Raw genomic sequence first — 22677 nt, 5'->3', positions numbered from 1 at the left:
AGAGCATATAAACCTGGCCACATTCTGCAACCTCTCAGCATCCACAGTTGTTCAGCCCTTCCTAGTTCAGTTCATGTCTGTTTATGAACCTCTCTGTATGAGTTTGCCAAAGTTCTTTCTAAACCTGCTGACACCGTCTGCCTCTACAGCCTGCATGGAATCAGGTTCCAGAAGATCATGGTTATACAAAAAAAAAAAAAACTTTCTTCTATCTGTTAAGAAGTTCTTAATAGTTTCATGCAGTACTCCCTGCTTCTAGCTTCACAGGTTTGGTGAATAACAGTTCCATGTTCACCTTGTCCATGCCTTCACCGTAAGTCTTGATCACAATCCACCAGATTCTGATATTTTCAGAGAAATGTCAACAATGATCCCAAGACCTCTTTCCTGTGTGGTGACTACCAGTTCTGAGTCTGTGGATGTGCAGATATGGTTTAGGTTGTTTTTCCTATAGGTACATTATGTCTGTGTTGAAGCTCTTCTGTGTCACTTTTGCCCACACAATCTGTTTTGCAGGGCTCTTCTGGAGTTTTTGTGCAACAGATAAAGCATTTGGCTATCTAAGACAGCTTATGATCATCCAAACATTTGAAAATTTTACTTTATTCTTTTCTTCAGGTCACTGAGAAAGCTGAATAACACCAGTCCTAGCACTAGATTTTGTAGGACTTCACTGTTGACTCTTTTCCATCCTGACAAGAGACCATTAAGCCCTAGTGGTTGCTTCCTGTCCTTTAACCAGCTTTGTCTGTAAATGGACCTTTCCTACACTAACATGAAACTTAGTTTCTCTAATAACCTTCAATTATCAAAAGCTTATCAAAAATATGTTACGTTCTCTGGGTCACCTTTACCCACATGCTTCATGACAGTATCACGGGGCTTCAGCAGGATTTCCTGCTGCAAAAGCCATTCTGGTTCTTTCCCAACAGACTGTGTGTATCCATCTGCTTGATAATCCTGTTCTTTCACATGCTGTTGACATAACTACATAATTTTGCTAGTGACACCTTGCCTAGTCTTTCACCAAAAGGCCTGGTACTTTTACGACTAGTTCTGAAGAAACAAACTGCTGTTTCTCCTTACCAAGTAAAAGTAGCAAGCCAACAGCAGAAATAGAAACCAGATCTCTTGAGAGTTGTCTGTTAGACAAAACTGCTATTCTTCATTGTTCTTGAAATGGTATTCCTTAGACCATTTGGACCTTCCCTGGACCTTCTAGATAGACGAGTTCCTAACACACTATTTTATGTACTGAACGCTATTGTTGTATCATTATAGTATAGATAGAATGCAGAGTGCATGCATGATGTGTGCTTATATGTGCATGCATATGCAGTAATGGTATTTTCACAAAGTAAATGCCATCCTATGTATGAAGGCTGTAATCTGAGTACATTTAAGAGTTGCCAGCAATCAATCATAGTTAAACAGAATTATATATAACTCCAATAACCTTTTAAAAATCAGTAAACCCACTCTGTGCCGTGAGTATGGATTGGGCAGCAAGATAGTTTAGAATAACTCTCAAAACCTGAAATCTGACAAAGTGCTCATAGCAGTCATAAAGATGAATAAGCAATACTTCCGCAGAGACTAGAAGCACATCTTGTTAACAGGTGTAGAGATATGTCTGGCCATGGACAGGCTGACACTTAAAGAGCTCTGAAGATATATTTACTTCACAGGGGCACTTCATGCACTGTTGTTAACCGGTTACTTTATTTACCACTGTTCCATATCATTTGTCTTTGTATATTGGCAGCAGACCTACTGAATGGCCTTCTTATAATAAAAAGTACATCAGATCTATCCCTGGTGTAACAGCTGTCTTCGGTGGAGTTAGCCCAGAAATTAATTTGGCTCCGTACCTCTTGTTAACGCAATAGTTGGAATGACTTGAGTTGCTTGAGTTCTTTCATTGTTGTGATGTTCTGGTAAGGCATTTCTTTTCAATGATCCATTTCTTGGGCAGAATTTAAGATACACTGCCATTTCTCATGATAACGACAGAATCTTTCTACCAGACGTATTACTTTCCAAAACAAATTTCCAGCATGTGTAAATGAGTTGTTTCCTTTTGTTTTCAGTCTATTTTCCTTTCCATAGTTCTTGCTTTTCATTCAAAAAGTTTTATAGTATGTGTCAGTTTTCCACCAGGATACCTATATAATTAACATCCACTTTATATATGGCACATGTAAATGGCAAAGTATTTGTCCAGGTGCTCATCTAAGTCAATGACAAAATAGAACCCAGCATGCCTGATCTTTACTCTCCAACTACATGTTCTGGGTTGCTGGATCACCGCTGGTTTTTAAGCTAAGCTGGCATTTCTACCATTGCTGCTGAGATAAGAGGCGATATTATAGTTAAGTTCTCCATATTTAGACTACAAATCCTTTGGGTTTGATTTAACTTCAGTGATGCAGAAAGGTGGCAGCAGTCCTGAAGCAGTATCAGGAGCCACCTGGGGATGTGGGCTGCTTGTTTCCCCTACAAGCCAGGGCATGGACTGCCACAGACACTTTGCTGTACTGGTCCTAGCACTTGGCTAAACTTTAGTTTGCTACTTAGGAAAGGTAGAGGAGATGAGGCTGGCATGGCCCTTGCCTTTTCTTGGTGTTTTGGGTCAACAGTAGGCACATTACTGCAACCTCTTAAGTGCCAAGCTGATTTTCTGCCTTTCAAGTGTTGCATAAAGGTTGTTTCTGTTCCTTCCTCCAAGTATACACCTTAGTGCACCTTACAGCTCAGTTGGAGCTTTCTGATTCCATAACTGTTTTCTCACTTTACATCATGGTTAGGTAATGTTTAACCTATTCTGGGGTCAGTGACATTTAATGACTTCAAACATGTCCTTCTACTTGACTGCTTATACTCAAAATGATGCATTAAAACATCTTAAAACATCTACACTAATTCTGGACACTTTTGACTCTGATCTTGTGCATTGTAGCTTTTTCTTGTTAATAAATCGTCTTTATTTAGAATACAATTTAGTTTTATTTGGGTTCCATTTATTCCATCTCTGTGCTGTGGAACTTTGAGCAAAAATGATACATTTAATGCAAATGAGCTTTGTAATATACTATGCTGAAAAGTGTTCTGTGGTTTGGCATTCAAGACTGGAGGTGGATGAAATTAAAACAGGAACTGTAGAAAATATCTAGATGATGTGGGACTGGATTTAAAATCTGAGTTTGGAATTTGCCCCTAAAATACATGCTTTGAATTAGAGTCATCAAGAGACATATTGATTAAAGTGAATTTAGATTTAAACAAAATCTCTTAACAGCCATTATTCTCAAAATATTTAGTCAGAAAATGGTCAAAAGGTCTTGCAAATCACAGTTATTGTCCATTCATGACACCTGTTTAATTAAATTTAAATGCAAAGGTATTTTTCCCCCCTAAGCTACCTCAGAGAACTGTGGACTTTTAAACTTTAGCTGTATTTGACTGGACATCAGAACTACACCCTCATTACAGTATTGACCAGAAACTTGATCCAAACAACATTTACAACTCACTCAAAGATTATATTTTCATAGCTAACCTGACTGCCTGATGATCCAGCTGGGGATTGCCCATCTGAGCCTCAGTTTGCTCATCTTGTTTATCATTTAAGGCACTTAGTATGTCTCTTTAGGACTGGAGGAGATTCAGAGCTGACTTTGATTTGGGTGGGTTTCAAGGTAATTTTATTATTAATGAAATAAAGCTAACTCCTGCTCAAAAGAATAAAATATTGATGTGTAATTTCAGTGAATCAAATAGCCAGAATTGCTCTTTGGTTCTTGGATTCCCTCCTCCCCCACATCATGGGTTTAGTTTGGCTCATTCCCACTGTATAAATGTGAATACTAGACTTTGTCTTGTTATATTGGAAGATTTTGGCTGCTCTTTTATTCCCTGAGCAGTATTTCCTTTTTCTTGTTCATTGATTTGGATGCCTGATTTCTTTCTCACAGGCTTATCAGCTTGTAGAGCTACTATTTTCCTTCTTTTGGGGTGTTTCTGTTGGACTCCACCTTCCTCCCGTTCTTCAGCTCTTGTAGTTTTATTTTTCCTTACCAGGAACTTTTCAATTAGATAGTTTTAAATTGACATGTTCTTGTTTACCAGACCAAAATGATTCACAGAAGGCTATTGTTGTCATTGAAGTTCTGTGAAAGCATCAGCAGGGTTCTGATGAAAACTTGCCTGTTTTCCTGGCCGTCTACAAAGGAGATTACTGGGGGTCTGAGAACTGTCCTTCCTCCAAGTCAGCAGTGAAATTGGAGACTTGGAGATTTCTGACCTCCACAGTCCTAGGTCAGTTCTTCAATCTGGAGACTTAGCCATAGCTACCCAGAGCTCCCTCTTGGTTCCTGGGTCCGCAGCCAATGTCCTGCAGCTCTCATAGCCCGCACTGAGCTAGCACATCTCAAAAGATCTGGGACACATGCATTTGGCTGTGGACTTGGGAGCTTTGGCTCACCCCATGAAACTAAGAACCTGGGAACTTAGGTAATTCAGGCTTGTTCACCCTTAGGACCCCCATATGGTCTCCATGTGTTAAGGCTCAAGCAAGTTGAAGCCCTTCCCCCCCGCCCCCCCCCCCCCCAAAAAAAAAAAAAAAAAAACCACCCAAACCCAACAACAACAAAACCCAAACCTCTCCCCTTTCTAGAGCTTGGAGTTGGAAGCCTCACTTCTGAGCTTCAGGGTGCTCAGTATTTTCAGGGTGCCAGCTCTCTGGGAGGGCTGTCAGTGAGATGGGAATCTATCAAAGTACAGGTTAAGAGATGAAATTTCAAATTGTGCAAAATGTTGCACCAAAGTTTTCAAAGTGAAGTGTTACTATTTTGAAACAGTCAAAAATTCTTCATTTAAAGTGAAAAACTTTGGAAGGCAAAATTTTTCATACTGAAACAGAATCATATCAATAGTTACTTCATTTTCTGTTAGTTGCACCTATCTGTTACTTCATTGGAATATGTGAATGTGAATAAATAAAATATTTCATGTATTGTGATTGCCCTGGAAATGCCTCCCACATAGATAGATTTTGGAATTAACATGCCAGGTTGAACCTCATCTTGCACCAACAGGGACATTCTGGAGGGGTAAGAAAAAACTAAGCCAGGGTGATCCAAGGCAGTGGCTATTTCTACTTGCCCCACAAGTGTTAGATGTACGTTGCTTAGGGCAAGGAGCTGAACCAACCTTGACAGATGCAGTGCAGGGACACACCACAGTCATGATGTCTTCTGTGCCCTTCTCTTTCCCTAATTTTATTTTGTATGCAAAATTTCTTTGTATTAAAAATGTGTTTGGCCCAACAGTGTTACTCTAGTGAAGCAGTAGACAACCCCCTACATCCTTTTGGCGGAATTTCAAAATACCAGAAAATTATCACAATTTGCCCCCTTCTCTTTGAGCCTGGAATACGTGGCGCAGTAAAACCACGACACGATCCATAAAAATCCTATTTTGTTAGAGTGGGTTGCAATTATTGTATTGGCAACATAATGAACTATTATCTAGATGATGGTATGCCACTGTGTATTTTCAAGTAGCTTGTTTGTGACAGAAGACTAGAACTAAAACCTTGGAGTGCAGTTTCCGTTTTCTGTTTATTTGGGTGAAGTTTGCATTGTTTGTTTTCGCCTGTTTGTTTTTTCCTTTTGGGCATCACTACTTACGGGATGAGATTTTTACTATTTAGTACTATCTAGCCACCATGGACATAGTCAAAGGAGTTTCCCAGAACCCCATTAGACTAGATCCACAGTCTTCATTCACCATTTATTCTTCATGTGCATAAGCTTCTAACTTAGTTACCTAACTAATGTACTGAAACTTGGATAACATTAATGCCTTCTTAATTTTGTGTTATAGTAACCACTTTCATCTGTTTGCTACTCAGATCTGTTGTCTCAATTCTGTAATGTGAGTCATAGTTCTCATACTGATATATTAATGTACATTCTCTTGAAAAAACAGAAAATTGCTTTTGATCCTCATCCATCTCTCTGTTCTTAATCCTTGGTCATCCCATTGGAAGTGTCATTTGAACCAAGTGAAGCTGTTAAAACATGTCATATATTTATCATCTCAAAACGCTATGCCTGTGTGGTAGTAAGCATCTGTAGGATAGCTGACCATTTAAACAATAGCTAATTCAATGTTTGCTGGTTCTATCTAACCTACAGTGAGCCCAGGAGCATAATGACCCTTCTGAGGTGAATGACTACCATGTAAGCACAAGATCTGTTTTAGTAGATCAAACTGGTGGTGCTTCTCATTTTGTAACCAAAACATCTGATTCAGAATACTAACAGGCAGTGTAAAGGGAAGTGAAGGAAAGCGTGATCCATCTGGGGAGATGCTTCCAAATTCATGACATAAAGCATGAACACTGATGGAGCCAATGGTCATAATCTAAAGGTCGTTTAAGGAAATGAAAGAATTCCTCTGGCCTCTGACTCAGGATTTAGTATTTTGTCTTTTATGGGTTTGATCCTATTTTCGCATGGTTTTCTTTATTTTACATATCCCTTAGCATTAGGGCCCTTCTATTTTGAATGCTTTTTAACTTTTGAAACTTGATTTTCATGCATACGCCTGTTTTCAATATATGCTTTACTTCTGTTTTGGTTGTAGTGGGTTTTCAAAATTATTTTTATTTGGGTTTGGTTTTGTTTTGTTTTAAATCAAGTTATCTTTCTCTGTGTACCTTGTTTTTCCAACATCATGTGAGTGGGAATGCACTTTTTCCCTTGTGAGATCTGTATACTGACTCATTGTATTAATTGGAAAGGTAATTTGTCTTTTAGACTTCTAGTGTTGTGTCTGTTCCTTTTAGAATTAGACTGCTCTGTTAAGTCCGTAATATAAATATTTTCTTAATCCTGGAATTGGCAGACCTCCTTTGGATCTTCTATCCCAGACTTTCATATTTTCAATAACGTGACTGTCAATAAAGAGGCAGCTGGATAAAGACATAAAAGAAGCTTTAAAAACCATGGATCACTACATTAGTTTGCTGTCTTGGTATCCACATCTAAACCAGTAACTCTAAAACTTATTGCACTTTAAAAATGGTACTGAAAATCATTAAGACAGCATGTCTGCGGGCTACTCTTTGATTTCTGTTCATGCATAGTAGGAGGCTGGAGCTGGAGCGGAGGATTTGGGAAGCTTGGCTTTGGAGTGGTCAAGGCTGGAATCTCTAAGCCTGCTGTTAATGGACTATAGTGGGTGGTGTTTGATCTATCAATGTCTGTAAGCTAAAGGAATAATCTATTTGTAATAAAAAACACACGCTGACATCTCCTGTTGTGCAGGTGTACTAAACTGAGAAAGACAGATCTTTACCATGAGAAAAGGGAGTCCTACAAATCCATCTTTAATACAAATCTTCCGTGGCCTGCACAGCTGAAATGGCCTGGTACTGCTGCTCTAAAACAGTCTGCTGAATCTGGCATAATTTTGAACGTGCAGAAAAGCCTGTATTAAATGGAGGAATTTAAACATACATTTCTTTTCAGTGTCCCTCGGCTGCATGCAGAATTCTTTTCCCCTACTTCAGCTTACTGCTGTAAGCAATACAATGATTTTCTGTATATTTTTTCAGAACTAAATCTAAACAATTTTGGCGAATGTAATAACATTTACTGACTTGACAAAGCACTTTTTTGCCCCTAAATTAAAACTGTTAAATATGTTTTCTAGTGGAACGCAGAAAAAAATTGGAAATTCCTCAGCTGTTCTCCTTTTCTAGATAAATGAGATCTAATATAGATTGAAAGAGAAAACATTTTATGGATGACTTTGTGTTATGATGTTGACACCATATTGCAATGCTATACACACTTATAATAACTTACTGTTGACTGCACCTACAATACAACTACTACTTGGCTACATCTGATAATGTGGTACTGACCTCCCGCTTTTTATAGATCTTAGCAGACAATAGGGTTTTTTCAAGCCAAATTGTTAGGTAATTTGTTCACTGTCTTGCTAACATTAAGAGTAATTCCTCAATTTTTTTTCCAGCTCTTTTCCAGTATTCCCATTTCACTTTAGCCCTTTAGTAAATTAGACTTGCTTAGATTTTTCTTGAATGTTTTCTACCATCTTGTCAGGTTTGCCCTGAGGAAACTTTTGACAATGCCACGCGTAAGGTGTCTTTACTTAAATTTAATGATTTTGGTATTTTTGGCCTAGTTTGATTCTTTTGACATATGCAGCCATCTGACTTGGTGTTACAGATTGATTTTGCGTTATTTTACTGCACTTGGGAAATCTTTTTAGAGAAGAAAATACAAAAAAGTTACATGGATCTACTACAGTTTTCATGATTCTTATGAAACAGAATAGAAACCACATTAAATGGAAGCATCAACTGGCAATTCAGTTTTGCTTTATTCTTATTCCAAGATTATGCAAAAAGATCACATATTGTATATTTTGCGTAATGGGTACGACACTATACTATCTTTGTGTGAAAAAAATTGTCCTAGTATTTGTTCTTTTGCATGTTGTAGTTTTTCACCCTCAGGAATTATGCTAAACACATGGATAGCTGGGGTCAACCAGGGTGAAGAAAGCTCAAATATTCCACTTGGCTTCAAACCATACCAGCTGTGCTCCTTTTTTCTCATTAGGCTCAGGCTTTTGGCTTGCACAAGCTCTTCCTTTAGCTTTTGCATGCCTGCAGTGCTGAAGCTGGTCAGAATCCTGTCACTAATTCCCAGGGTTCAGTTTCTTCTTGCTTTTACTCACGTGTCTAACATCGCAAGGTGAGTAGGGAAGGTGGTTGAAATCCCCAGGTGGTCAAGGAGCCCAAGGGAAAACCAAGTCCTGGATGGACAAGGAGAAGACTTTCTAGGGCAAAGCATGTGCCAGGAGCCTAGTCCCGCTCCTTGGCTTTGGGTCAGCCTTTTCAGCAGCACAGACCATCATGAAAGCGGTCTTTACATATGGAGAATGATTGAAACTCCGCTGTGCAGTCAAGTGTTAAGGTATTTGATCAGCTTTTATCTGGAACTTGCTGCAGTGGGCCTTTGTTGTAGAACAATGAATTTTAACTGCTGACCAACAGAGAAGCTCCTGAGACTGTGACCTGAGATAGGACATTCCCTGCTTTTGCCTTTAATTAGCGGCTTTCTCCGGCCCAGGAGTGTTTTCTGGACTTTCTTCCTTTTTTTGTGATAAGGAATTAGAGGAATTGGTAACTGTTCCTCCTAAAGGCATGGGGAGCACTTGATGATACATGAGAGGAAAGCTGCTTTGTTCTTGGCTGCCCGATAGGTTTTTCTGCTGGTGTTCTCCTTCCGGATGCACAGCGATGATTGTGACGGGCAGCTTGGTGATTACCATGGCAGAACGTTCAAGCGTCTTCTACGTCAGGTCACCTAATACATGGGAAGCAAACACAGAGCCTGAAAACCTATGTAGTGTAAATAAAACTCTTTGAGATGTTTTTTCTGAATTCAGAATTTCATGTTACTTGAAAATCCTACAGTAGAGACCGTTTTGTGTCGGACAGCACCTCCCTGTTGTACACGCAGAGTGATGTGGAGAGGTGTGGGACTGAGGTTTGGCTTGAAGGCAGGGTTCTTCCCAGTCTGACCGATTCTCTCTCCTTTCCCTACTCGAGTCTGAGTCCATAGTCAGAACTGATCCTGCATTTATCTGAAAGAGCTTTCCCATGTGGAGTTATGGACAGCATGAAAAGCAGAAGTCACTTCTGCATTTTTTTATGATGTTGCCGTGTGTGTGGAGATAGTGAAACATCTTAAAAAATGAGAGCGAAGGTAGCATATTCAAGAAGCATTTAAAAATAGGCCATGCAGTCAGAGCTTATTTGAGAAGTAATCTATACTAAAAATGAAAACAAATTAGGGTACATGGATATTTTTAGGAATAATATTTTAGCACGACAACTCTTCCGAACGCTTTCAGGGTCATATCTTTGCCATTCTTCCTTAGGTGGGAGTCCTGTTGAAACTGGTAGGAGTTGTGCCGGAATAAAGCTTTGACCCGTGCTTTTCCCTAATATGCCATTTTTTTCTTGAATGACCTCCTGGCAACCTTGTTCATAAGTCATTTGTCATGTTCATTCTCTGAGTAAGAAGTGCCTTCCATCTGTTCTTAATCTGCATTCCCTTTAACTTCTATTTTTGCTTCCTTTTTTCTGTCATCTGTGTTGCATTGAAAATAGAGTTTCTGTCCAACTTTATTTATCCCCATGTAAGGGGCTGTAATCATTGAAGTAAATCTCTTGGCAGTCTTTTCTTTAAGCCTAGACAACCACAGTCATCAGGCAAAAATAAATGATGGGGGCAACAACTTCAAATAAATTATTGACGTTTATACTTAGATGCCACTCTCCAGACCAGCTTGGGTAATGCTTTCTTTTTTCGCTCCTTGAGCTCTGCCAGCTCTCAGCTTTACAGGCTGTTTTTGTTCTTTTTTTTATTCTTTACCTGATATTTTCTGATCCGGTCTCTCCCACTAGCTGTTCATTTTAGGCAAAGCACATATGCAGCATGCTTTTTCCTGACGTGTGTCAGTACATACATTATTTCTTAGGTTCTCCAGTAAAGTCTACAGTAGTTCTGGTGAAAAAATTGAGCATTTTTTGGAGAAAAAGTAGGAGACAAATTACTATGGCGTCTCTGATATTCAATTTATTTATTTATTTATTTATTTTGCTTTTAATGCTGATATCTCAGCATGCTTCTACTTTTTAGGTAGAAAACCTCAACTTCTTCCAAACCACTGTTACAATGTCTGTTCCTCTCTTGTGGAAATGAACATGCTGCCATTCCCTCTAGACCATTTAAAGACAGTGTTTGCCTTGGTTTTTTTTTCCTGACTGGGAGGGTGGAGAAGAGGAACAAGGCTCCTTCTCTGAATCCTTTGATCAGCTGAATGAAATCTTAGATTGTGGCTAGCTCTGTTTTACTTTTTTTCCCCCTCTCCTCCTGTCCATGGGTGTAATACACTGCTTTTTCAGAAAGTTTGAGTAACTGGAGACTAGGCAGAAGAAACATAGATGGGGCTCAGATTAAAACCGTGTAAATACATGCAGAGAGTTTTTAGAACAAGCTTGTGAGAGCTTAGAGACCCTTACTGCTACTGAAGGCACTTCGTGCTACTTCCTCACTATAAATCAGAGCTGTGGATTCGAATTCAGGTAGAATTTAGATTTAAGCAATTCCCTTTCCCTTTGGAAATGATGGTAGATATGATAAGGTGGTTCATGGGGCAAGTTATTAGTAAATGCTATATTTTTCTCATACTACATTCACAGATTGACATATATAATGTGAGAACCAGGCAAGGTTAATCAATGAATCATGCTAAGAGATTCTCACTAATTAGAACTCACTCTTACTGTACTCTTTGAGGCCAGCAGAAACAAGGGCTAGCTAAATATTCAGTCTGCTGCATCATCTCACAAACAGTACTTTTTCCTTGTTGAGCCTGCTAGGAGAGCTGGTTCTGAGTTGTGCTTATCCACACTGAAGTACTGAAAAACTGAGACGCTTTTGTTAGAATACAGAAAATGTATGATATTTTGGATGTTGTGCTGTGCCACACAAAAATTTGTCAGCTTAAAATATGCTATATTCTCAAATAAATAGAAGTTGCCTAGTGTTCCACTTAATCAGAGCAAAGAAACATTGACAATTGGACCAAATACTTGTGTGTTTCAGTACAGGTATTAGAAGTCTGAAAAAAAAATGTTGAAACTGAAGTTATTGATTATAAATGAGAATGTTGATGTAATAGGCATGTTAGAAACAGTGGAAGAAAAATAAACAATGACAGGCAGATCAGTGACAAATTACATGAGAAAGACAGGTAAAGTCATGCCTGTCAAAGAGCAGATTTTTTTTGTCTTGAAGTAAACAGAGTCAAATCTCATAGAGTAACTACATCACAAAAGCAAAGAGTCCCTACAGATTGAAATTACAAGATGAAATAGGAAAAGTGGAACCATAGCACCACAGGACTGCAGTACAGTATTAGGACTGTAGTACTGACTGTCCTTCCTAAATAGTTGCATTGCCTGTGACAACCTAAACAAGATCAAATGGGGCATGAAGACAGGAGATGCAGTAACAGTGCGAGACATCATTTAATAAATTGATATTGGGTAAATGCGCTCTGTGTGTGTGTGTGTGTGATTCTGAGTAAAACTTAAGGTTCTTTAAATAATTGCTTATATGGAGGCTATTTTTTTAATCTTGAAAAAAAAAAGGCAATTTTAAGTAATTAGAAATCTAGGACCTGGTTTTAGACAATGACAGAAAGACTTCATTCAAAACACAGCTAGAACCTCTGTGTGACAGTAACTAATGATGCAGTATTCTTGAAACAGCAAGAAAAGGGGAAAAACTCTCCCATGGCAATGTTTATCTTCAAAGAGCAAACTGCATAAAAACGTGAAAACTGTTTAAAAAGAAAAAGAGCCAAAATTCAGAATGTTTATAGGAGTCATCAAGATTGTTTAAATATGGGAGCTTACTGCAAATTAACTTCCAGAAAAAAGGCTTTAAAAGACCCCAAAAAAGGTTTGCATAGCTAAACAGAAGGGTAAAGGAGTAAGAGGATGTCTTTTATTAAAAAGACTTCTTTTATTAGAACTAAAAGGACTTTCTTCAAGTTGAAGTTGTGCCTAAATGAGGAAAATAAAGCATAAACAAGTTAAATATATAAACACAATAAGGCAGGCCAAAAGAGATTTTGAAGAACAACTTGGCAAAAACTACTAGTAAAACCATTTTCAAGCTGGCTTTAAGTAGGTAAAATCCTGACAAAATCTGCAGGATTAATAAACGATCCAAGTATGTAAGGTATTTAGAGATATGCCCATTCTGGCATATTTCTCTGTCAAGAATGTATCAGAAGATTTGTCAACAATAAAAGTGTTGTAAGAAAAGGTACCAGAAGAAACTGGCAGCAATAAGCAGTAAAAAATTACCAGGACCAGATGGTATCCATGCAAGTTAAAAGAACTAAAGTACAAAACTGTCAAGCCAGTAATGTTGGTGTAATGCTTAAAAGTTTCCTGATCTGAAAAGAATGGAGGTGATAAACATGACACCTAATCTGATAAATTGGTAGGAGCTGCAATACTCTATAGGCCCCCTTCTAAGTCATTAGATTTATGGATAAGTATGATAAAAAGGGGGAGAACTGGCATAGGTTCAATAGAGGAACCCAGAATCTCTACAGTTTCTTTGGAAAAGTAACTGAATGTATGGACAAGGGTGATTCATTTGATAGAAGCTAATTGGTCTTCCAAAACTCATTTGAGCATGTCCTTCATCAAAGGCTCTTGAAGAAGCTTAAGTATCATAGGATAAGACGTATAGGCCTCTCATTAATAACTAATTAAAAAATAAGAAACAAATAGTAAGAAAGTATTGTCCATTTTTGCCATGGAGGGAACTCGTCACTAGAGATCCAACAGATCTGTAAGAGCCCCTATGTTCAACTTCAAATGTTGTGAAAGATACAGGGAGGGGAGGAGATGCCAGAGGTGGTAAAGTTCACTGACCGTACCAACGTCTTTCAGGGTAGCAGAAATGAAAGATTGCTGCGGGGGCTTGCAGCAACATCTCATGATACTGGTGGACAAAATTAATCATTAATAAATATAAGATAATATACATAGAGGGTGGGTCTTAATTTATGTATGCAGACGTGACTTGGAGTTACAATTGCTAGTTCTAAAAACAAATAATTAAATAATTATAAAACCCCCACTGTGCTCGGCAGGGGACGGAAAAGCAAGCAAGGTTTGAAAACTTAAAAACCGAATAGAGAACAAACCGGCAAACATTACCATTCTGTTATACAAAGCTATTGTACACCCAAATCTTGAATTCTGTTTGCGCTTTTGGCCTCTCTTCTCAAGGAACAGACCTCTCACAGGATAATCAGAAGCGTGGAAGAGCTTGTCTGGAATAGCTTCCATAAAAGTCACAACTACATAAAGTTGTGACTCTTTAGTCTGGGAATGTGAGGATGGAAGGATCTGCAACAGCATGTGCAGCACATAGAAAGCAAATGAGAAGCAACATTCTCTGTTTACTAAATTGTTCGCCAAATGCATGGTGCACCTGCCATAGGTGGCAGGTTCAAAACAAGCAAGAGGGAGGGATTTTTGTGTGCAATGCATAGCAGCAACGTGAAGTTCACTCACAGGGTGTGGTGGGTGCCAGTAGGTTACAAGGATTCAAAATGTTGTGTAACAAAACTCATGGAATTAAAATGCAGATAGGGATATGAAAAACTATGACCTCAGCTTAGGAAGCCCCTAGAGCTGCTGCTTTTTAGAACACACGGATAACATCCCGAGGGAGCACCAGCACACTCGTGCCTGTTACTCTTTTCCCTCAGCAACTGCAGTTGCCTGCTCTGGGAGATGACCGGCAGGGCCAGGTGAATCTCTGATCTCACTCTGTGCAGCCGTTGTATTTCCTTTAATGAAATAGGATTTACCGTGCGGTTCTCATTGCAATTATTCCTGTTTATTCGGATCCAACCGTTGTTTCATTTATAGCTTTGTACCAAAAAACCCCCACCAAACCCCACAACCCAAACAAGAGCTTTGTTCATTAGCATTATTCAGCCGTGGGTCTCTGAGGGATGAGTGGGGAAATGATGTGACTGGGAGGCCTGGAAATTCATCCCTCAGCCCCTGCCCCTCTGCGTAGGTTCTGCTTTGCTGGTGTCTGGTGGCCTGAGCTCCCTGGCGCGCGGTCCGTGCCTGTGCAGCAGAGTCCTTGCTGGCTGCATTGCCACCTGGGCACCTTTTTTTTTTGTCCAGACAAACCTCAATTTGATCTTACTTTTGTATCCTTCCTGCTCTTTTAAATCCCCTCTTTTGCTTACTACTGGATGCTGGCTGGGTTAATGCTGTGTTTCTTCCATCCCTCCTCCCCCCACAACGTGACCTCTGAAGTAGATGGTCCTGGGAAAAGACTTTTCCTTGCTTTCTAGCTGTTTTATTTTTGTTTAAAGCAGACAGACTATAACTGGCCTTGAGGGAGAAGACTTGGTTTTACTAATTGTTTGATTTTAAGCGTTTTGCTACCAAACTGGCTTATTTTGGTTTTAAAGATTTCTTTATTCCTATTTTTAAACTAGTGCAATATGTGTTTGGAATACACATTGTAAACATGTAATTCCTAGGTGCTGGCATCATTCTGTTTCTGGTGTTATTTCAGTGGAATTATTTCTGCAAAATTTTGAGAATATATGGCTGCATCTCGTCTCTGAGGGTATTTTGGGAAGTTTCTGTCATTCTAATCTGGAATCTCTACACTATTAAAAGCAAATTGATTTTGTTGATCCTTTTTTTTTTTCTTTGTATTTGTTGCACCCAATTCTAATTTTCAGGAAATTGGTGTGAAATTACACTGATTTCAATGCAAGAGTGGTAAGGTCTTTAACTTTGCTCTTCCCATGCCTTCCCCCTAAGTCAGCTTCCATATTTCAAACACAAGGCTAGTCCCTTTTGATTGTAATGGGGGCATATCCCTTCAACAGTTATGAGCCCCAAGTTCTGAAAATAATTGGGTGTATAAAAGAAATCGTAAGTCTTGAGTGAAGAGTTGAAGAGAGGGTGTGGAGAAGATGAGCCACCATGTTTGTGGTGGGTTGACCTTGGCTGGACACCAGGTGCCCACCAAGCCACTCTATCACTCCCCTCCTTGGCAGAACAGGGAGGGAGGAAATAAGACGGAAAAACCCCAACTTGTGGGTCAAGATAAAGGCAGTTTAATGAAGCAATAGCAAAAGCTGCATGCATGGAAGCAAAGGAAAAGATGTTATTCTCTACTTCCCATCAGCAGGTGATGTTCAGCCACCTCCTGGGAAGCAGGGCTTCGGTACATGTAGCGGTTGCTCCAGAAGACAAACGTTGTAAATAACAAATGCCCCCCCTTCCTCTTCCTTTCTCTTAGCCTTTATGTCTGAGCAGATGTTATATGGTGTGGAATATCCCTTTGGTCACTTTGGGTCACCTGTCCTGGCTGTGTTCCCTCCCACGCCTGCTGAAGAAAGACACTCTACCACTATCACATTATTATTGTTGTTGTTATTATTCTTCTTCTTATTATTATTGTTGTTGTTGTTGTTATTATCATCATCATCATTATCACTATTATCATTATTTTAATTTAGCTTCCTATGTATCACTGATAATTCTGGAATGGCTTGAATGGATGACGTGGAGCTAGAGTTTAGCTGAAGGCTGGGCCCTGCCTTGCTATCACAGGGTTTTGGTAAGGTGAGATAGGAGGAAAGAGGTCAAGTGAGAAATTATCTTTGGAAGTCTTTGCTAACGGATTTTTGGATACAGAGGTACCGCAAGAGGGGGGAAAATGAACAGTAAGGTAGATCTGGAAATAGATCACATAATATAATTGCATTTTCTCATATAGTTATACTTTTCTGATAAGTCATTTCATACGGTACCGGAAAGAGCTTAACTTTGTAATGAACAAAATGTGGATGTTGAGAACTCACTATGGCAAGCTATGTCATAGCCTGATTATTTCTGTATCATTTCTTTGTATAGGTGGAAAATGTTCGGTTACTTGATCGTTTATCTTCAAGAAAAGCTGCACTGGGAACCTTGTATTTAACAGCTACCCATGTAATCTTTGTGGAGAATGGCTCTGAAACTCGTAAAGAAACCTGGGTATGATTTTTTTTTCCCAGTTAGCTGTAAGTGTGTGGCACTTCATTGATGGTAATTTGAAAATAACTTGCAAAACAGTTTAAACATTGTAAATTAGTTTGTATGGATGCTTTTGGAACTTCAGAGTGTGTGAAATTCCAGCCTGGTAATTTTTGAAAATTGTCAATGGATTCTGGATATCACAACACAGTAAGAGGAGTAGAAGGACCTTCACCATAAGAATACCAGATGTGAGTGATCGAGGAAGAGCTTCTGTAAACTACAGTATTGCTCCTATCATCCAGGAAGAACTGAGAATAAATGATTTGAATGTGAATTACTACCTTCGCTCACTGAGCTCTTGCCTCTCTCCCTGATCTTTTGTGCTGGATCAGTGATTTTGTTGGTTTAATTTTTTGATTTTTTTATAATGTAGTATTTTGAGTTCTGTATTTTGATGGATTGATAACATATGGTGCATGTATGTAGACAGGTACAGATAAAGCACCGGTGGCTTACCCTTTGAGAGTCTTTTATGTAGCTTAATTATGAATCCTTCATCCATTTTTGTACTAATTATTAACTCCGTTCTCTTTTGGTCCCACTATTCCCTCCCAATTTTTATTGTAAGGTTTCATCTCATCTGATGCAGTATTTAGAATTATATCAGGGCTACCATTCTGCCAGTGAGGAAGCCCAACATTTTAGCCTTATCTAACTGATGTTGGTTCATCTTTCCACTGTGCAGACAGCTGAAAAGAACTCTTTTCCTGACAGCCGCTAGCTTACACTAAAGCAAACAAACAAAAAGCTTTGGATAGCATGACCAGACTAATATTTGAGCGGCTGAAGCACTCCAGAAGCGCTTCTTTGTCTGTAGGTGATGTACCAGGCACTGCTTGAGCCTGAAACTGGAGATAGGAGTAAAAACTTCAAGAGGAGGAGTGTGGGGATTTTCCCAAACAGTAGCGGAAGCTACTGTGCCTGCCTTGGCATGCCATTATAAGTAATTCTTTTTCTTCCTAAAGTTTTGAATCACTTGGCATAAATGTTTTCAATTCCCTTGCAGGTTCTTCACAGCCAAATTTCCTCTATTGAGAAGCAGGCCACCACTGCCACTGGTTGCCCATTACTGATCCGCTGCAAGAACTTCCAGGTTATCCAGCTGGTCATCCCTCAGGAACGAGACTGCCATGACATTTACATATCTCTGATACGTCTGGCACGACCAGGTATGGGAAGGAAACTGACACAAAAGTCAGTCCTCATCCTGAAGAGGGAAAACGTAATGGAAGAAATGTAGCTGTGCATCTTTGTCCTTTGCAGAAAAGGCTTCATTAGAGATGTGTTACGAGACAAAAGGTCTCTGAGCAGAACATATTAGAATAATCATTTATGGAGCCATCAAGAAAGCACATTATAACAAGTAGTTCATTCCATGATATGACATGAACTCTTATTTAAAATAATACCCTAGGGTATCATGGGCCATAAAATACATTCTAATGATACTTTATGTGTAACTGTTTACTGGATGCCTTGTGTAAGTGTGAACAAGCCTCTAAATGCAGGGAACTTTCACATTCCTGCTGTGACAAAAAGACTTATGATATGTCTAGCAGTCGTGTCATGATTTGAATTTTTCCTTTCTGTGCTGTCCATAAATTTCTTGAAATCAGTGAAAGGTTTTGCAGCAAGTAGTTGATTTATCCCACTGGACTGCCTGTGTTTCGGCCTGTTATTATCTACATTTTGAGTGTGCCCTTTTAGAATTTCTGAATTCCAATCAAGATCCTTTTGAAACCTTTTTTCTTTTCAATGAAAATCCAAATGTTGCATCAAAGTCCAAAACCCGATCCTCTGCATTGTAGCTGCTCTTCGAAGATCTAGCTGACAAGGCTTCTGGATTGTATATTTTAAATGATAACTGTAGAAATACAAAACCAACCTCTGTCCTTTACTGTTTCAACAGTTTGCGAAGAAAATGTCTACCACAGGCTGTACAAACCTGACAACGCTGGCTTTAATTTTTATCTTGCTAGGACTACACCAAATTTATCTACTGTGTAGAGGGGAAAAAAATTGCAGTGTCAGCCAGCACAGCTACTGAACTTCATAAAGTACCTTCTATAATTAGGTTAGTAGAAATATGCAACTGCAGCAGTTCTAACTTGATATGCTAGGTTATACAAGATGAAAGTAATCAGATAAATTTAAAAACAATGAGACAAATCTAGTCAGTGGTTCTGCTGTGTACATCTGGGTTAATTCCACAGACCACAGCTGTAAGTATGTGTTCGTGCATGCTGGAAGGAATGCAATTGTGTAGTGCTGTTTCCCTGGAGCCAGGAGGAGGTGTGTGTGCTGCTCTGCACCAGAATAGGACCCTTCAATACAGGCACACGGAATGGCAAAGAGAAAAATAGCTGTGGACCCTGAATACACGTCCAGTGGCAGCCTGCAATGGTCAAGAAGGTTCAAATGAAGAAGATGCAATAAGAGCACCATAGAACTAGCTCTTTGGGTAGTTCAGCTGCACAGTAGTTTTTCTTCTCCAGCAAACGATCTGATCTTCATGCGAGGCAGGATAAAATCCTGCTTATTTAAAACTAGAAGTCTCTGATTGCAAGTTGAGCCAAATTACCCTGACAGTGCTCTGCCATGCCATTTTGTCTGGGCGCAAAGCTGTATTTTTTTTAGGTAATACAGTTACTCTAACATTAGAAGGTACTCTTTACTCTGTGAAGAGAAAATTCGACTCATTCAAGCTCTATTTTCCATTTTATGCCTGTTCTTTTCATTCATTCCACCATAGGGGAACCTGAGTGAAGCCCATGTTGTGTACTGGCTTAATATATTCTATGCTATCTGATGTCTTAGTTACACTAAAGGAGCAAATCTGTGTTTGATTTTATTCTTGCTAGCTGTTAATAGCATTTTAATAAGGTCAGGCTGTCACCTGAATTTGGCCTTTCTGTTTAATTAAGCCACTTTGTGAAACAAGCTGACTGTAACAGTTATTACAAGTGTAATAGCAGGATTGCAGATGCTTATGTCAAAATAACGATGAAAGATTAAGGAAGGTCCAATAAGTACAAGCAAAGAGGTGATAACTGAACTTTAAGGCACTGACTATTAAGAGCTGAACATTTTTGTTACCACCTATAGATACCATCATGTAATAATGCTTGTAACGTTGAGGCAGACTTCAGTCATAAATAACCCAGATATATTCTAATAGGTGGATTTTTAAAGGCTTCCCATGTGCCTGTGAATAACAGGTTCACTTGGAAAGAAAATCCAGATGCAGAAAAACCAAGCAGTGGAAACAAAAGCTCAAATTGCTACCAAAAATAATTAATTAAAAAGAGGTCAGATTGGATTTAGGTATTATGTTAAAACTTCATGTTAGCAGGTGAGAAATAAACCAGAATGTTTGCCAAATCTGCGCCATGACAAAAGTTTGAAATCAGAGAATACAGAAAGGGTTTAAACTGTCAGATATTGTGCAAACCATTCTTTCCTTCCTCCTTACTCATGATTTAGTTGGCTTTCAGTACTTAGCTGACAGAGTTAACATGTTTTCTTTCCTTGTGTTCGTACTCCTGTGTGTGTATACAATCAATTTAAAGAAGTTTAAAAAGCAAAACATAACTTAAATTAAACCTTTAGAAGGCATAATCAAAATAAAATCGGTGGGAGCCTTATTATTATTAATATTGTGGTTGGTTTTCTGGTTATTATTTTAATAGCTATAAAGTTCCTTACCCTAGTATTCTAAGACTCTGCTTGTTAGGTGTATATTATTAAAAAAGAAAGCACAGTATTTAAATTTACTGATCTTTTTAATATTATATTGTGGAGCAAGTGTATCAATAGAGAACCATGAAATCAGAGAGGACTTAGCTTGTGATTTATTTCAGTTCTGAAGTTAAAAACCTGTTGGTCATAAAGTTTTAAGGAACTTAGAGCAACAGGATGAAACATACCCTCAGAACATAACAATATAAGTATCAATGAGAGCGTTAATTTCAAGCTATATGCTGAATAGTTATTCAAATCAGTGACAGTTGGCATGTAATGGCAATGTGTGTCTGACTACCATCGGTCACCAGGATTAAGACCCTCATTAGCATAAATACAGACATACTCCTAAAAAAGGTTAAAAATTCCAGCACCAGCAAAGCTTTTTATATGGTCCTTGACCAAGGGTGACAGGTAGCATAGCTACTTGAACAATTTCACTGTCTTGATAAAATGGTTGATGCAGCATATGCTATTTCTATGCCATTACAACATCTATATCTCGAATGCCTTTGATAATAATGCAAGGACAGAATTTTGCAGTCCACAAAACTAAGATTTCACTTAATCTATTTGTAACTTCCTTATTTAGGGACAAAGACTTCTGAGTTAGTCCAATTTTTGGAAGACTGTGTTACATAGTCCATTGTTCAGATCTTCAGTCTTTGTCACAGGACAGATGTTAAGTTAATAAAGGGACTTCTAAGCTACTTCTGGCCAGCAAATTCTTTTGCAGAACAAGTGCTTACTCTGGCACTGACTTCAGTTTTCTTTGGATGAAACCATATTATCACTGGCATTTTGTCTTTGGGCTCGGGGAGACTTTTGCAATTCATAGAGAAGAGGTGTATTTTAAGTAGCGCTATTTATAAGGCACATATATTGCAACATATACAAATAACAAAAGAGCATAATGTGAAGTATACTTTAAAATAGTTGTAGACCAGGATATGTGCTTTTACATAGCAAAGCATACTATTTTAAAAGAAACTGCATAAAGGGCAACGGCAAGTTTTGGTTTTGCAGTGTCATTTCAGGATGAGAAATCTGAAGCGGTTAACTGGTTTTGTTTGTTTGCTTTTTTTTTTTTTTTTCAGTGAAATACGAAGAGCTGTATTGTTTCTCATTCAATCCAAAATTAGATAAAGAAGAACGAGAGCAAGGCTGGAAGCTTATTGATCTCAATGAAGAATATAATCGGATGGGTATTCCCAACAACTATTGGCAGATTAGCGATGTAAACAGAGACTATGGAGTGAGTTGTTCTGATTTTTCTGTTAAAGAGGCTGTCTGTGAAGTAAATCAGCAGTGTGACTCCAGGCTACCACAGTGCTTAGATGCAGGGTTCCTTTGTGGTCAGTGCTGTACACATGTGTAGTAAGGTGCAGTTCTTCCACTCTTTCACATAAAAAGGCAGATAGTGGGTGAAAGGGTGTGTCTTCGTTTAACACGCGTAGAAATGAAGCACAGAAAACATGCCCTCAGTGTTTTAAAAGTTACTGCTTGCCTGCCTGGGGAGAAGTTTTAATCATACTGAATGTTATGTTTCTGAATGAGCATTTTCCTGACTTGTAGGGTTATATAAAATTACTACAATTTTCAGAAAAAAATTACTTGAAATAGTGAACTTGGCAAATGTTTTTTCCTCACTGGTTATCCTCACAATCCTTTTGAAGCCTCTGTGATTGACTGTTAAGTGTTTTTCACAGTCATCTGACATATCTTCCTAGCTGCGTGCTGTCCTGCTTAGTTCAGTCTCGTACAATTGAAGTCCCTAGAACATTAATTAATTGTGAGAAATACTAACCAAAGTATTTTTGAAGGAAGTTTGTCCATGCACTCCATTGGCTCTGTTGCTGGAGCATATCCATGTAAAGGAAGGCCTGTGAAGTTCTCAGAGAAGACTGAATGTGCTGTCAGGGTTTGTTTTCTTTTTGTTAAAACAAGTGGAAAAAATGTTTGACCTCTTTAAAGATAAATTGTAGGAAAAATGGCATCATGAATAAAACCCAGTTCACCACAGCAGCATCTGTAACCACAAGCCCTTCCTTTTCTTTCTTTCATTATATATCTCTAACTCTCTCAGAACCTAATTTCTCCCTGAGCATCCTTATACTTTTAGTCATCTCAGGAAGTCTAAGGGAGATACTGGATATTCTTTTGACCCCAGC

General features: G+C 38.7%; 1 protein-coding gene across 3 annotated transcripts in view; it reads left to right on the top strand.

Annotated features, from left to right (window-relative positions):
* MTMR7 (myotubularin related protein 7) overlaps positions 1 to 22677 on the top strand; it is a gene marked incomplete at its 3' end in the record, with an annotated part of 72903 nt that overhangs the window by 26340 nt on the left and 23886 nt on the right. For all 3 annotated transcript variants that reach the window (XM_080389646.1, XM_080389645.1, XM_080389647.1), the window contains exons 2-4: positions 16601 to 16723; positions 17772 to 17934; positions 21604 to 21761. In XM_080389646.1, the coding sequence (XP_080245772.1) occupies positions 16601 to 16723; positions 17772 to 17934; positions 21604 to 21761 (444 nt within the window). The remainder of the gene's footprint in view (positions 1 to 16600; positions 16724 to 17771; positions 17935 to 21603; positions 21762 to 22677) is intronic.

Source organism: Falco punctatus (assembly GCF_963210335.1).
Source record: "Falco punctatus genome assembly, chromosome: 1".
Taxonomy (NCBI): domain Eukaryota; kingdom Metazoa; phylum Chordata; class Aves; order Falconiformes; family Falconidae; genus Falco; species Falco punctatus.
This window is presented reverse-complemented; position numbering and strand designations above follow the sequence as displayed.